General features: G+C 44.4%; 1 protein-coding gene across 10 annotated transcripts in view; it reads left to right on the forward strand.

Moving 5' to 3' along the window:
- LOC125467477 (PH and SEC7 domain-containing protein 1-like) overlaps positions 1-17,175 on the forward strand; it is a 193,198-nt gene that overhangs the window by 78,021 nt on the left and 98,002 nt on the right. For 7 of the 10 annotated variants that reach the window (XM_048563337.2, XM_059640393.1, XM_048563335.2 and 4 more), the window contains one exon: positions 9,989-10,525. The exons of 1 other annotated variant lie outside the window; for it this stretch is intronic. In XM_048563337.2, the coding sequence (XP_048419294.2) occupies positions 9,989-10,525 (537 nt within the window). The remainder of the gene's footprint in view (positions 1-9,988; positions 10,526-17,175) is intronic. 2 more of the 10 variants (XM_048563340.2, XM_059640394.1) reach the window with 1 other exon arrangement.

The following is a 17,175-nucleotide window of genomic DNA, read 5'->3' on the forward strand; positions in this document are numbered from 1 at the left end:
CCAATCTGGACGACACATAGCTCTAGACCTACAGCAATTTGGTTCACTCAAATGCCCTCTGGGCAATTAGGGATGGATGATAAATTCTGGCCTGGCCAGTGATGTTAAGACCCTGTGTGATTTGAATAAAAGCAAAAATGCCACTGTTTGTGTGTAGAAGTGCTTCCTAACATCTCTCCTGAACAGTCTGGCACTCATTCTCAGATATCTTTTCTAGTTCTAGAATTTCTAACCTTTTCGAAATGGTTTATCTTTCTCTACCCTGTCCTTTCCTGTTAATGTCTTGAGGAATTCAATCAGATCACTGCTTAACCTTCCAAGTCCTTGAGAATAAAGGGCTTAATTTGTATAATCTCTTCTCGTAACCTAACCCCCTGAAGTTCAGGTATCATTCTTTTAAACCTGTTGTACTTGCTGCCAAAGCCGTTCTATCCTTCCTAAGATATGGTGCCCGGCTCTGCTCTCAATACTCCAAGTGGAGTCTAACCAGGGTGTTGTATAACTGCAGCATAGCCCCTGTGTCCTTATACTCCACAATGCTAATCACGAGTCAGTGATCTCCTACTTTTAAGCTTGTATCCAGTCAGATTGTTGAATTGTGAATCTACAACAGCAGCGACTTTTTTTTCTCTTTATTCATTCATGGAGTGAGGGACAGCACTGGCCAGGCTGCATTTATTGCCCATCCTTAATTGCCCTTCTGGATAATTAAGGGCCAGTCACATTGCCGTGGGTTTGGAGTCACATGTAGGTCAGACCGAGTAAGAGTGGCAGTGTCCTTCCCGAAGGGACATTGAGTTTTTTCCCCTGACAATTGGCAATGGATTCATGGCCATCATTAGATTTTTAATTTCAGATATTAATTGAATTGAAATTCCAGAACATTATGTGGGTTTTGGGGTTAACAGTCCAGCAATAATACCACTAGGCCTTTGCCTCTACCCGTTTTAAGAAGGTGACCCATTCAAAACGGACTAATCAGTTGGCGTGTGAAAAGTTAGAGTTAAATGGTGCCTGAAGGTTTGGCTGTAATAGGGGTTAGGGAAGGAATTTGTGGGTCAGGAAGGAGTTAGGAAGAGATTCCCAAAGTGTGACACGATGTATCTCCTCTTGCAATAATGAAAGCAGAATGTTGCGTATTCTGGAGGATGTAAGATTAAACAAAATTCTGGAGAAACTTGGCAAGTCTGACAATGTCTAGTCGAGGGGTGGTGGGGAGTGGGGAAGAGAGACAGAGAGAGAGAGAGAGATATCTCTCTAATGTTTCAAGTCCAATATGGCTCCTCTTCAGCGCCAAGAGATCCGAAGAGGAGTCATATTGGACTCAAAATGTTAACTCGTTTTCCTCCCTATCTCTTCACAATGCTGCCAGTCCTGCTGAGTTTCTCTCGGGCTTTCTGCATTTATTTCTCTCATCAGCTTCAGGAGTTAGTAGCCACAATCACTTTGTATGATGGTGTCCCCCAACTCTCTAGCAACAAATGCAGTTACAGAAGAGGGACACAACTATCTCAAGATATATTAGATGGAATATTAGATGTTCCAGTAAAATACATAATTGTTTTGCAGGTGCAGCATCTTAAAGAACTTGGCTCCAACGAAAACAACTTGCATTTGTATGAGATAACAACATGTTGAGCTGGATGAACACAGCAGTAAGGGTTTAGACCCGAAACATCAGCCTTTCTGCTGCTTGGCCTGCTGTGTTCATCCAGCTCTGCGCCTTGTTCTCTCCGATTCTCCAGCACCTTCAGTTCTTACTATCTCTCGCATTTGTATGACACTGTTTAATCATTTGAAATACCACAGCGCATTCCAGAGGAGTGCTGTGTGTTCTGGGGGTCCTATTAACACACTAACCTGTGATTGTCAGGAATGCTCCAAATAACACTCCAAGTTTGTGATGAGTAATTTTGGTTATTTATCGACAGTTGGGAGTTCCCTGTTCCAACGTGAATAAAGTTAACATGTACTATGTATTATAGCTGCTAACAAGTTGGGTCAGCCAGTTGATCTGGGAGTTTGTTTCAAAGTAGCTATTGACAGATAACCAACCAGAAATGGCCTAGTTTTACTAAGTCTTACTAGTGCAAAATTCGTCTATGGTGTTGGTTTCTTTTACATAACAATTGCATTGGGAATAGTGTAGAGAAGGTTCACTCCTCTAGGATTCCTTGGATGAATGGCTCTATCTTATCAGGAAAAATAGAGCAGTTTGCTGCTATATTCTTCTGGGGTTTGAAAGAATGAAAGATGATCTTATTGAAACAAAAGCAGTTGTTTGGTCTGACACAAAATTTGTACATGCTTTTTTAAAAAAAAGTCACATTTGATTGTTGTCACAAGTACAAAAGTACAGTGAAAAGTTTGAGTAGTGCAGGCAGTACATAACATACAAGGACATACAGATCATAGGGTGCTTAGACAGAACGAGGCATACAAGGTTACTGCTGCACAGAAGGTGCACAAAAGCAAGATTAACATTAGATTTGAAATCCGAGAGGTCCATACAGTAGTCTAATAACAGCAGGGAAGAAACTGTTCTTGAACCTGTTGGGGTGTGTGTGTGTGTTCAAACTTCTATATTGTCTGCCTGAGGTGAGAGGGGTCTTTGGCAACCTTTTGCAGCAATGAGAAGTGTAAATGGAGTCCATAGATGATCTGGGATGTGTACACAACCTTCTGTAGTCTCTTACAGTCCTGGGCAGAGCAGTAACATGACCAAGCCATTATGCACCTTTCTGTGGTGCATCTGTAAAAGGTGGTGAGTGTTCTTATGGATAAGAGGCGTGCTTATGCCGCCTTAACCATTGCATCTACGTGGAGGTCCAGGACAGATTTTGGCTATTGTCACTCCTAGGAAATTGCTGTCAACCCTCTCCACGTCCATTGATGTAGATAAGGGTGTGTCCTCCTCCTTTCTTCCTGAAGTCGATGATCAGTTCTTTTGTTTTGCTGACATTGAGAAAGAGCGAGAGACTGTTATTATTGCAACACATCACCAAGCATTTTATTTCCATCCTGTCTTCTGACCTCTTATTTTTTGATATCCAGCCGACAGTGATTTTGTTGAAGCTTTTCATCTTGACTCATCAGAGCAATTTGCATGCAAGTCAATTTACGGTATCAAGCTAAATGAATAATATTATATTATCAATCAGTTCTGTTCCCTCATTCAGCATAAATTTCACCTTAAATTGACATTAAGTAACTGAATAAAGTAAATTATTAAATTGGTATTCGTGTGAATTGTGCTGATGAGTACATGATGAAAATCTTCAACGAAATCTGTCTTTTTTTTCTTTCAGCAGTTTTCTGAAGGGCATTGATAGTGTAACCCAGGGGTTACTTCCCCTCTCGGGAGAATCTAGAACGAGGGTGCACAGTTTAAAAATAAAGGGAGTCCCATTTATGACTCAGATGTGTAGTAATGCAATGTCTACACTCTCTTGAGAATGAGCATCAACTGGCTTTATTGAAGATAACGCCACACAAAGGGAGTACCTCACTGATCACCACACACTGCCCTTCCTTGCGATTAAAACAAGTAACTGTCAATGCTAGAAACAAAAACTGAAAGTGAAACTCAGCAGGTCTGGCAGCATCTGTGGAGAGAGAAACAGTTAACATTTCGAGTCTCCAAGATAATAAAATGTGAGGCTGGATGAACACAGCAGGCCGAGCAGCATCTCAGGAGCACAAAAGCTGACGTTTCTGGGTGGGTCTAGGCCCGAAACGTCAGCTTTTGTGCTCCTGAGATGCTGCTTGGCCTGCTGTGTTCATCCAGCCTCACATTTTATTAATTTGGATTCTCCAGCATCTGCAGTTCCCATTATCTCTAACATTTCGAGTCTGGTGACTGCATCAGAGCTGTTCTGAGAAAACAATTTCTGTTCTTGTCCCCTGTTTGGTGATCTGATGTCACTATAACATGGCTCTTTATGGATATGCTCAGTAGTTAGCTACAGTAAAGCCATCATACCAGGCAACAGGGCTGCTCTCTAAGTGAGACACCAGTGCTGGTTTAATCGGAGGATCACCACACCTCTGGCAAGGGAGAGGTTGAGAAGGGGTTTGGGTGGCACGGTGGCTCAGTGGTTAGCACTGTAGCTTCACAGCGCCAGGGACCCGGGTTCGATTCCAGCCTCTGGCGACTGTGTGGAGTTTGCATATTCTCCCTGTGTCTGCGTGGGTTTCCTCTTTGTGCTCTGGTTTCCTCCCACAGTCCATAGATGTGCAGGTTAGGTGAGTGTAGAGTTTGGGATGTGTAGATTAAGTGGGTTATGGGGGATGCTCTGAGGCTTGGTGTGGACTTGTTGGGACGAAGGGCCTGTTTACACACTGTAGAGATTATATGATGATTCTATGAAGGGGAGTCCTTCAGTCAGTATGGGATTTGAGCCCATGCAGTTGGTATCACTCTGAATTGCAAACTAGCTGTCCACCCAACTGAGCTAACCAACCTCCATGCGACAAAGGTATAATTCTCTTCGATCCATAAGGTAGAGAAATTTTTTCTCCTGAAGGTTGCATGTGGAATTCTGTTCTACATATTGAGAGATGTCTAGGTCAATGAATATATTCAAGGCTCAATTCTTGATCAACCAGGAAACCAAAGGCTAAGGGTCAGGTGTGAAGGTGGAGCTGAGACCACCATATGATCACCTTGAATGGCAGAGCAGGCTTGAGGGGCTGAATGGTCCACTTCTGTTTCTGTTTCTCATGGTTTTGTGAATTTGACCGCATCAAATCCATCTTCATGGTTATGTAACCCGTGAACATAATCTTGCACATTGGAAATCTTTTAGAATCATCCTTGATTTCTCTTGTTTATAACTCCCAGAGATGGATTTCTACTGTTTTAGTCCAATACTTAGTTGCCCGCATCTCACCTTCTCTTTTCAAAAAGAGGTTGCATTCAGCGTTGGGACAAGGGCCTTACTGGGTTGGTCAGCATTTATTGCCTGACGCAAACTGCCCTTGACAAGTTGGTGGCTTCTTGAACCTGTGGGTAGATTCAGAATGCCATAAGGGAAGGAGTTCCAGGATTTTGACCTGGTGCCAGTGGAGGAACAGTGAAATATTTCCAAGTCAGCTTGGTGAGCAGCTTGGAGGGGAACATGCAGGGCATGGTGTTCCCATATTTCTGTTGCCCTTGTCTTTCCAGATGGAAATGGTTATGGCTTTGAAAGGTGCGTCTCTCCGTTTTTACATACCTCTCTCCTTTCACTGTTTCATCCTTTCCTCTCTCCATAGACACTTCAGCTATCTTCCTTCAAATGTTTTCCAGCATTTTCTATTTACATTTCAGATTTTCAGCATCAGTGCCTTTGGCAGCTCTTTAACTGGACTGAGCACTCCCTCTGCTGATGTTCCTTTGTATTACACCAACTTATCCTGCTGCATCATCGCACAGGCTGGACTGTGATTCCAGTAATTGTTTTTTGGTGAATGATGTTGCTTACATGTCTAACATAATGGCAATTGAAGTTTTAAAAAAAAAATGAAAAAAAAGGGCTGAAGACCCCTGACCTGCCTGTGCAACTATTCAATAGCTGAAAACCTTTCTTGTTCTTTGTTGGAATTTTTTTCCTTTATAGTCCTCTTCTAATTTTTTTTTTTGTTTCCTAAGAATTCGATCTTGGGTATCGCTACCTGAGCACCTTTTAGACCTAAGTTGGTGCTGTAATGTAGCAACCGCAAACATCTTACAATACCTTGTTTCAGTACACATGACAATAAAGTTAATTCAGTTTGATTACTGAGAATTGTTGAAGGTGTCACTGTGATGTTTCCAAAAGTGCGAAGGATTTTGATAGAATTCTCACAGACAGGAAGTGGGTCAGCGACAAAAGGGGCAAGAGTTTTGATGCAATTGGTGGAAGATACAGAAGGAACATGCGGAGAATTTCTTTTCACCACTGAGCTGTGATGGGATGCATTACCTGATAGGGTGGTGTCAACAGAGTGAAGAGTATCATAGAATCTCCACAATGTGGAAACAGGCCCTTCAGCCCAACAAGTCCACACTGATCCTCAGCATCCCAACCAGACCCATCCCCTCATAACCAACCTCATCTACACATCCCTGAACACTTACGGGCAATTTAGCATGGCCAATCCACCTGGCTTGCACATCTTTGGACAGAGAGGAAACCGGAGCGCTAGGAGGAACCCCCCGGGGACTCGGGGAGAATGCTCAAACTTCACAGAGACAGTCGCCCGAGGGTGGAATTGAACCGGGCCACTGGCGCTGTGAGGCAGCATTGCTAGCTACTGATCCCCAAAGACACGTCCTTCGAGCTGGAATCGAACCAGCCACCTAAGGATGACTAGTAACTAGTCCACAACAGTCCTCCACTCTACCAGCTGAACTGTCGCAGGTGCTAACTTTATCAAAAGGTGTTTGGATGGGGCGGGGGAGGAAAAGAAAAAATGTGGACAAATTTCATGGGAAGTGGGGCTGATTTGATGGCTCTTTTGAATGACTGGAACAGATACAGTGGGCTAACTAGCCTCCTGCAGTGCTGTATCAGAACATTAGAGGCAGGAGTTGGTCGTTTGGACCATCAATTTTTTATTTTTGGACGTTCAGTAGGATCAAGACTGATCAGGTACTTGTCTTAACCACCATTTTGTTGTCAGTACCATAATCCTTCACTCCTTTTGTAGATCAAAAATCTAGCTAATTCAGCCTTGACTGCTGCGTAGGATGGGGAGTTCCAAAGATTATTAACCCTCGGAAAGCGGGGGAGGGACTTTATCTCTCGACATTGGGAAGATATTTTCCCATTAGTTGGGGAGCCTTGAGCAAGGGAACACAGTTACAGAATAAAGGGCCACTCGTTTAAAACTGAGACACACAAGAATTTCAACTGCTAGAGGATATGTCTGGAATTCTCTACCCAGAGAGCTGTGGCCGGGGGTGGGGGAGGGGGGTGCTAGGTTGTTTAAAGAGAAGGTGGGTGGATTTTTGGAATACCTGGGATTTGAGAGCAATGAGGAGCTGCCATGAAAGAAAGGTTGAGGCCTTGAGCAGATCACCACGACCTTGGTAGAGGCAGGCTTGAGAGCAGTGTTCCCTTTAATGTTGTTTCCTTCTGTGCAGACCTGTAAGGTCCCTGTGTGCCCCAAAACCTGTTGGTTTTCCAGAGAAAGGAGTTGATCCCAACTGAGTGTTGCAGACTGGCACATTCCAAGGTCCAGGACTACGTGCTGGGGGACGCACTAAAGCTTGGGGCAGCTGCCACGAAAGGTGCAGTGGGGAAAGACCACCCTCCTGAGGCTATCCTGCTGAATGGAGGTTTGTTCAGTTGTTGGAACCTCCTGGTGCCTCAAATGCATATAAATATAGCCTGGCTCATGTAAGAGATGCCTTTTTGTTTTGTATAGAGTCAAACTTCAGTGCATTTGTGTCTATGTGTGTATATATACTATATAAATATGCTTTTATGAATAAAGTGCATTTTTGAAATTTATTAAGAAAACGACTCCCATGCGCAGAACGCCGAGCACCTACAGCTTGAGTGCACACTGCTTGTAGGGAACACTGCTTAAGACACTGTGATCCACTGCTGCTTCTACTTATTTCTTATCTCTGTCTTCAATGGAAGAGACATCATTTTGAAGTTCCGCCTCTGTTCTAGATTCTTCCATCGGGGGGGAAGAAAGTCCTCCCAGCGTCTATCGTGTCTAGTTCCTTCAGAATCCTAAAATGTACCTATTACTTCAATGTACATTCTTCCAAACTCCACTATATGAGAAAGGCGATAAGGAAAAGCCGGGGAATTATAGACCGATGAGCCTGACTTCAGTGGTAGACGACTTGTTGGAGGGAATCCTGAGGGACATGACTTACAGGTTTTGGAAAGGCAAGGACTGATTAGGGATAGTCGAAATGGCTTTGTGTGTGAAAAACCAAGTCTCACTGACTTAATTTTAGTTTTTTGAAGTAGTAACAGAAGATTAATGAGGCAGAGTGGTGAGCATGATCCATATAAGGTTTCAATAAGGCGTTCGACAAGGTTCCTCATGGTATTCTCTGTTCAAGTTTAGATAAATAAGAGGTGATCTAATTCGGGCCTGTAAGATGCTACAGGGGATTGACTAAGTAGAAGTTGAGAGGTTAGGTCACACGGAATACAGGGAGAGCTAGCCATTTGGCTTCAAAGTAGGAGACAGAGGGTGATGGTGGAGGGTTGTTTCTCAGACTGGAGGCCTCTGACCAGCAGTGTACCACAAGGATTAACACTTCATTCATTTGTTTTAAATGTTTTGGATGCGAGCATAGCAGGTACGGTTAATAAGTTTGCAGATGACACCAAAATTGACAGTATAGTTGACAGTCAAGAAAGTTATCTCCGAGTATAATGGGATCTTGACCAGATGGGTCAATGGGCCAAGGAGTGGCAGATGGAGTTTAATTTAGATAAATGTGAGGTGCTGCATTTTGGAAAGGCAAATCAGGGCAGGACTTATACATTTAATGGTAAGGTGCTGGGAGTGTGGCTGAACAGAGCCTCGGGGTGCATGTTCCTAGTTCCTTGAAAGTGGAGTTGCAAATAAGTAGTATAGTGAAGAAGGCGTTTGGTATTCTTGGTCAGCACATTGAGTTCAGGAGTTGGAAGGCCTTATTGAGGCTGATGTTGGTTAGGTCACTTTTGGAATACTGTGTGCAATTCTGGTCTCCTGGCTATAGGAAGGATGTTGTAAAACTTGAAAGGGTTCAGAAAAGATTTACAAGGATGTTGCCAGGGTTGGAGCTATAGGGAGGGGCTGAATAGGCTGGGGCTATTTTCCCTGGAGTGTTGGAGGCTGAGGGGGTGACCTTTTACAGAGGTTTATAAAATTGTGAGGGAAGTGGATAGGGTGAATAGACAAGGTCTTTTCCGTGGGCTGGGGGAATCCTAAACTAGAGGGCGTAGGTTTAGGAAGAGAGAGGAAAGATTTAAAAGGGACCTAAGGGTCAACTTTTTCATGCAGAGGGTGGTGTGTGTGTGTGTGTGTGGAATGAGCTGGTGGTGGAAGTGTTGGAGTTGGTACAATTACAACACTTAAAAGGCACCTGGATGGGTACATGAATAGGAAGGGTTTAGAGGGATAACCAAATGTGTAGCTGGATGAACACAGCAGGGCCTAGACCCTTCATCCATCAGCTTTTGTGCTCCTGAGATGCTGCTTGGCCTGCTGTGTTCATCCAGCTTCACACGTTGTTTATCTCGGATTCTCCAGCATCTGCAGTTCCCGTTATCTCTGATCACGGGTTTAGAGGGATATGAGCCAAATGTTGGCAAATGGGACTAGAATAATTTAGGATATCTGGTTGGCAGGGATGAGTTGGACCGAAGGGTCTGTTTTGGTGCAGTACATCTCTGACTCTAAATGTAGGCCCAAACTACTACACCCTGTCTTATGGATTGTCTAGATTAATTCCAGAGATGGAAAGCTTGTCTTCTGAGGAGAGTTGAGCAGTTTAGGCCAAGTTTAGATAAATAAGAGGTGATCTAACTCTGGTCTGTACGATGCTACAGGGGATTGACAAAGTAGAAGTTGAGAGGATGTTCTGTCTGTGGGGAAATCTGTAACAATAGGTCATAGCTTTAGGATATGGGGAAGAAGATTGAAAACAGATGAGGAGAAATTGTTTCTCTGAGTGCGGTCAATGGTAGGACACTCCATAAAATAAGGTGGAGATAAATAATGAGTTGAAAGTTTATGGCGAGCGGGCAGGAAAATTGGAGTTGAGGCTGAGATGAGATTGACTGTATGATTGTATTGAATGACAGAACAGATTTAATGGGCTGAGTGGTCTTCTACTACTCCTAGTTCTTGTGTTCTTAGTAAGATAAACCTCTTCACCCAGGAATCAGCCAAGCAAATCTTCACTGAACTGCCTCCAAATCAAATAACACTCTCTCTTGTTAAAGAAACCATTCCCAACACTCTAGTATGGTCTCAGTAATGTCCTGTACTATTTTATTCCACCCAGATTCTCCACCTGCAGGTCACCAGAGGTAGAGGTGAAGAATCTGCCTCCACCAGTTGCTTCAATTCATTTTGCACGAAGCCTCTCTGAAGAAGGCACTGACAGCTTCAGCAAGCAATTCGAATCAATCCTGGAGTCCCACCGTGCCAAGGGCACCTCTTATACCAGCCTAGACTCTGTGGAAACCCTGCCTTCTCCCAAAAAGAACCATGGGAATTATTTCACCTTTGACTTCCCAAGCCTGACCTCCAAAATCCAGGACCAGATTAAAGAGAACGCCCAACTGATTGAGGAGGAGTTTGTGTCATGGTCAAGTACTGATGGTGAGTGCTGCGTGAACTCAGCCAAGGACTCTGATTGGCCAGACAGCCCCAGGTGTAAGACAACCAGAGCAGACAGGAAGCTGGGAGTCAATACAATGGTGGGCTACAGTAAATCCGAGAACATTCTCACCAGGTCCCAGCTGTACGCCGAGGACAACCTGCTCAAAAGGTTGCTTGTGGTTGGAGGTGATGAACCAAAGTCAGACTATACCTCAAGGTAGGCCACAAGCCTCTTTAAATCTGGCACGGTGTTGAGTTCCTGAGTTCACGCTGTAGACTGGGGAAAAAACCATTTTTGTCACTGCAGGGAAAAAAAGGTTTTTAAAATTCTTTCATGGCCTCTCAGAAAACCCTCCCAACCCCATCTCCTCAGGTCCAGTAACCTTCTAATAAAGTGCTTCTCCATCTCTGGTCTCATGTGTCCCTGATATACATTGCATCTCTGCCGACTCTGGAATACCCATCTGCCCATATTCTCTTGCAGGGCCTTCGGTCCCTGTACAGTGTTAGACGTATGTGCTTTTTTTTTAAAAAAGCACCACAAGTTATTGCTGCTGTTGTAGTACTGGGCCCAACTGACTTGCCAGTCATTCCTGGCATTTTGAGGTTTACTGATGCCCGCCAGAGATGATTCTCTTGCTGTAAAATACAATGGACAAGGGTGTCACATTGGAGACACACTAATACCTGAGAGACCCCCTGTGCCATTCTCAGTGATCCCAAGAACCACCCCCGTCCCCTTGACCCAGTGAGTCATCGCTGAAAGATTGCTTGCCGTGACATCGATAGTCCACCTCACCCAGCAACTGAGCAACCTATCCTTGTTATTTTGTTTTTATTGTACATAAACCCCAGAGGGAGACTTGTACCAAATGGAGAGAAAAGTCAAGAGTTAAAAATACTTGTTGAAGAAGGGTCACTGGACTCAAAATGTTAACTCTGTCTGTCTGTCTGTCTGTCTGTCTGTCTGTCTGTCTCTCTCTCTCTCTCTCTCTCTCTCTCTCTCTCTCTCTCTCTCTCTCTCTCTCTCTCTCTCTCTCTCTCTCTCTCTCTCTCTCTCTCTCTCTCTCTCTCTCTCTCTCTCTTCACAGACCTGAGTTACTCCAGCATTCTCTGTGTCTGTTTCAGCTCTTCAGCATCTGCAGTTCTTTGTTCTATTTAAGAATTTGTCCAGCTCGATCTGAAAACGCTCAATATCACCGACCACCACTTCCCACCTCCACCGCTTTCTGAGGCAGAATTCCAAATTCTCTCAACCCCATAGAAGGGGAATAAATCACTTAATCTCTGTCCTGAAAAGGAGGTCCCTAAATTTTAAAGCTGTTCTCTCTTTACGGCCCTTGTTGGTGATATTCCCCTGTGCCCCACCTCTGTTTGCTCAACTCGTAACCATTTCAAAAACAGCTTTTCATCAAGTTCCTTTACAATGGGCCCCTGTTGGATTTTAGACAGGTTTTAATGTTATCAATGTCTTTAATTGTTGTGCAACATTTAACGAAGTTTATGAGATAACTGCAATGCCTTACTAGCTGTAATATGAACAAAATTACAGTAATTGTACTCACTTTAATGGCCTGTGAAATTGTGCAGTCTAATTTATCATTAACTTCTACCCCTGCGTGCAGCTGGGGGAACGCAGCAGGCCAGGCAGGATCAGAGGAGCAGGAAAGCTGATGTTTCGGGTCAGAGCCCTTCTTCAGAAATGGGGCAGGGGAAGGGGACTCTGAAATAAATGGGGGGGAGGGGAGTTGGACTGGAAAAGGTAGTTGTGATGATAATAGCAGGTAGGTAGTGGTGGGGAATGGTCAGTGAGGTGGGAGGAGCAGATAAGTGGGAGAGAAGACAGGCAGGTGTGAGGGGGAGGGTTGGTCTTGGGATGAGGCTGGGGGTTGGGGAGATTTTGAAGCTAGTAAAGTCCATATTGAGGCCATTGGGTTGCAGACTTCCAAGTTGGAGTATGAGGTGCTGCTCCTCCAGTTCCTGGTGTTGTGACACTGGAAGAGGCCCAAGATGGACATGTCATCCAGGGAGTGGGAGGGGGAGTTGAAGTGGTTCGCGATTGGGAGGTGTCGTGGTTTGTTGCAACAAAGCCAGTCTCAGTGATGGTGACCGCAGTGATATCATTGATTTTTATAAAAATACTTCTGGTTCACTGTTCGTAAGATGTAGGAGCAAAAGTAGGCCACCCAACACATTGAGCCTGCTGCACCATTCAATGTGAGATCATGGCTGATCTATAAAGCTCACTTTCCCACCTTTTTCCCCATAACCCTCGATTCCCTTTCTAATCAAAAATCTGTTTATCTCCAGTCTTGAATACAATTAGGAAAGGAAATCTGCCATTCTTGGTTTGGCTGACATGCGACGTGACCCCAGACCACCGCAATGTGCATACATATGAACTAAGGTTAGAAGTAGGCCATTTGGCCCCTCAAGCTAGCTCTGCTGTTCCGTAAGATCATGGCAGATCTGTCAATGTTTTGCATCCTACATTCCCATCTAATCCCACTGGTTCACCTTCGATTCTCGTCAGGCATGAAATCAATATCCCAGTCTTAAGGATGTTCAATGATCCCACTCCCACCATGTCTTCACTTTGAGAGTTCCAATGTTGCACAACTTCCTGAGGAGGGGGAGGAAAAAAGTCCCCCTGTTTCTGTCCTCAAAGGATGACCCTCACTTTTAAAACTGTGTCCCCTCAGTCTCCGCAAGAGCAAAATCCTTACCACATCCACCCTGTCAGGGCCAATCAGTTTTCTCCTGTTCACCTTCAAAGTAGAAAACCACTCAATTCAAAGGTTGTTAGGGACGGGAGACAAATACTGGCCTTTTCAGTGACGTCCACCTTCCGTGATGGAGTAAAGAAATAAAAACATCTGTTCGCTTTATTTTTCCATGCTTCTTTTAATCAGTAAGTTATAGGGAAAAGGCAGGTAGGTGGAATAATTAAGTAAATAAAGGTAAATTGGCCATAGTCAATCATGATTTTATTGAATGGTCTACTTCTTGCTCCTATGACTTACGGTCTTAATCATTTTGGTTGTCTGGTCTGTACAATGCATGTGGTGAAAGAAGCTAGTTTCAGTAGCGGATCTTACACTCGTTTCCTTGAAATGATGAGACCAGATCTCAGCACGGCGAGTTGTGAAATATAATTATGTAAGGTTGGCAATCCTTTTGTTAAAAAAAAGTTCATTGCCAGCATGTGAGCATGGCTGGTATTTGACAGCTATTCCTAGTCTTGCTGTCAAAGAGGTGATACACGCTTACAGCGCTTTGGGAGGAAAAAAAATTCTCTTAATTTCTGTCCTGAAAAGGCTTCCCCCAAGCTTAAAATCCTTCCCTCTTCCCAGCTCTTCCTGGTGGTACTGCCCCTGTGCCCTATCTCTCTTGGTCAACAGTGATCCTCTTTTAATAACAACTCTTCACCAGGTCCACCATGAAGATCTCACTTCTCAACCTCTCCCCTCGCACAAGGCATGGTGACCCTCGTGGTAAAACTCACCACCAGTTGTCTTTCTCTAATAACAGACCTGCCCTGTCTTCAGGGACTATGGTGACTACTCCTACCTATAACTGAGGACTTTGGTTGACATGAAGAGTGAACTTTATTGACACTGCTATTGAAATCATGTACAAGCCAGAGAGGAGCCAACAATAGGCTTTGTTCCCTAAAGGACATTACTCGGGCCTTACTCTGATCTGACAGCTTTGTGATGAGTCTTTAATTGCTTTTTGTCTAGCTTAGTCCATCTACAAAACTGAATTCTGATTCTCAAGTCGATGAACATTTCTCTGTCTGTCAAGAGCTCAGAATGAAAACCGTAACTTCGCCCAAATGGAAACCCAGTTCACAGTGGTATTTGAGAGCTAGTATACCAGCATAATTTAACAAGCCAGTAATACTGGGAATGGTACCAATAATACTGGCTGTGGCACCTGGAATGTTGGGCATGGTGCTAGTAATACTGATGTGGGCACCAATACTAATTATGGGGCCTGCAGTACTGACCATGGTGGCAGTCATAATAGTTATGCCACCCATAGGGGACAATACTTTGGTGCCATCGTACGTGCATTGTCGGTTTTACTGGCAGTGGTGTGATATGCTGCCCAAATATGGAGAACTGTGTACAGTTTTGGCCTCCTTAGCTCAGAAAGGACCCTCTCTCCCATAGAGAGAGGGCAAAGAAGTATCACCAGACTTGTTCATGTGAAAGTCTTGCCATCCCAGGAACAGAGACTGGGCAAACTGGGTCTGTATTCTCTATAACCTCAAAGCATGAGAGACAATCTATAGATAGATTCTTGATGATTTGGAGAATGAACGGTCATGGGCAAGGGCAGGAAAGCGAATGTGAGGAGTGTTGGATCAGCCATGATCCTATTGAGTGGCAGAGCAGGCTCAATATGCTGAATAGCCTACTCCTGTTCCATTTTCTTATGAAACCTGCAAACAAATTAAAGGGATAGACACTGTGGATGCAGGTGAGATATGTTTCCTGGGTGTGGAGCGTGTGGAACTGGGGACACAATTTAAAGCCAAGGCCGTTGAAACCATTTGGGAATGAGATGAGGAGAAAATGTTTTAGTCGGAGTGTTGCGAACATTTGGAATTTTCTACAACAGTGGGCTGTGGAAGTTCAGCCTTGGAGTCAGTTTAAGGCAGACAGTGATAGATTTCTGATTTGCTGGTGGCATACAGGGTTGTGGGGATAGTTTGGATAGAAGTATTTCAAATTCTTCAAATTCTTGAGGAGAGTCCTACGTGGTAACCCACAGCCAGTGGGGGAAATGGAACCCACTCTGTTCGCATCACAAACTCAGCCATCCAGCCAACTGACCCCCCTCTTGCAAAACAACCTCTATGTAAGACAAGAAGAACAAGGCCCATTAAACTGTCTTGAAATCACTCGCAAGGGCCCAACATTATTTCGATTGCCAGAACAAAATCACAGGCGCACGTTCTGCGTAATATATTCTGCAAACTCTGGTTAATGATTTGCTACTTGTAGGCTAAAGGTATGTGACATTCCAATGGAGCAAATAGGCGGAACATTTGATAAAACACCAATAATTGCTCTCTGGGTCTCAGATCTTGGGCTCACTGGTGTCGGCGGGGGGGCGGGGGCATGTGACGTTTCCTCACATGAAGACTGAGAGATGGTGGCGAAGTGGTAGTATCGCTGGACTAGAAATCCACGTTATTTCTATGGGAGCATGTAGACCAGTACAGCACATGGAGCTGGTGGAATTTAAATTCAGTCCATACAGTCTGGAATCCAGTCTTGTTGACTGGTGACCATTCAGTCCACTATGAGAACAGAAGGTGTTGGAAAAAACTTCGGCAATGTCTGTGGAAAGGGGAACAGAGTTAATGTTTCAAGTCTGCTGTGGTTTCTTTAGAACTGAACATGGTGTTGGACTTGAAATGTTCACAGTTTCTCTCTCCACAGACCCTGCCAGGTCTGTTGAGTTTCTCCAGTACTTTCTGCTTCTACTTCAGACTCCTGTACTGTACTTATGTTATCTTTATCTGGCTCCCTTGTGTACTTTAGAGGAGGAAATCTTCCATCGCTTTTGGTTAGGGTCACATGTGACTCCAGACCCACAGACAATGTGCTTGAGGCTTAAGTGCCCCCTGAAATGGCCCTATCAAGTGACATGATTCAAGTGCCTTTAGGGAAGGGCAACAAATTCTGCCTTGCAGTGATGCCGATGTCTCATCAACGGAATTACACAAGTTTTTTAAAAATTTATTTGTGGGATTTGAGCGTGACTGACTGGCCAGCATTTATCACCCGTCCCTAATTGTCTTTGAGAAGGAGGTGGTGAGCTGTTTCCTTGAAGTGTGCATTCCGTGTACTGCAGATTGACTCTCAATACCAAGAGGGATGGAATTCCAGGATTTTGACCAAACAATAGTGAAGGAATGGCAATATATTTCCAAGTCAGGATGGTGACTGGCTTGGGGGGATTCGAAGAGGGTGGTATTCCCATGTATCTGCTGTCCTTGTCCAGATGGATGTGGTTGTGGGTTTGGAAGGTGCTGTCTCAGGACTTTTGTGGAATTTCTGTAGTGCATCTTGTAGATACTGCTGCTGCTGAGTATTGCAGTATAGGAAAAGACTGTTCTACTCCTCATGTTTGCAGCATGACAGGACAACTTTTTAATAAGAAAAATTCTGCCTGTTGGTTTTTGCAGGACGAAGACTGAGATAAAAGATAAAGCCACAGAGACCCTGCTCTCATTGGGTGGTGGGTTAATCTGAGGGTCGCTGTGCCTCAGGTGGGGGCACAGGTTGTGAGGGAGAGTCGGTTATTGGTAACGAGTCAGTCAATCACCAGAGTCTTACCAGGCCATGGGGCAGTTCTCTCATTCTAGAGAGGCAGCTGGTGGTGATTTAACCTGAGGGCCACCATTCCTTAGATGAGGAGGTTGTGATGGAAAACCCTTCAGGATAACCGGAGTTGGTGATGGGAATTGAACCCATGCGATTGGCACCACGCTACAGCCATCCAACCAACTGAGCTAACAGCAAGTGGGACTAATTGGATTCTCTACTTAGGGACCAGCTGATACTCAATGGGCTGACTGACCTAATCCTGTACTGTACCAGACTATGGGGTGGGGGGGGGAGGTGGGGTTTTTGGGTTGGAACATAAGCACTGTCTTCAAATGCCCAGAGGCTCAGTCTGAGTTGTAACCAGCTGAAGTAAATCTATCCAGCAATAAGATTATCACTCTCTCATCGCTCCCAAGTCTTTGAACAACTGCACGCTCTGTTTGGATCATATGAGAGATCAGAAGTGTTATAGCTGAATGATTGTTGGGCAAGGTAATACTAGAGTGGGGGAAGGGGAGGT

Source organism: Stegostoma tigrinum, chromosome 37 (genome assembly GCF_030684315.1).
Source record: "Stegostoma tigrinum isolate sSteTig4 chromosome 37, sSteTig4.hap1, whole genome shotgun sequence".
Lineage (NCBI taxonomy): Eukaryota > Metazoa > Chordata > Chondrichthyes > Orectolobiformes > Stegostomatidae > Stegostoma > Stegostoma tigrinum.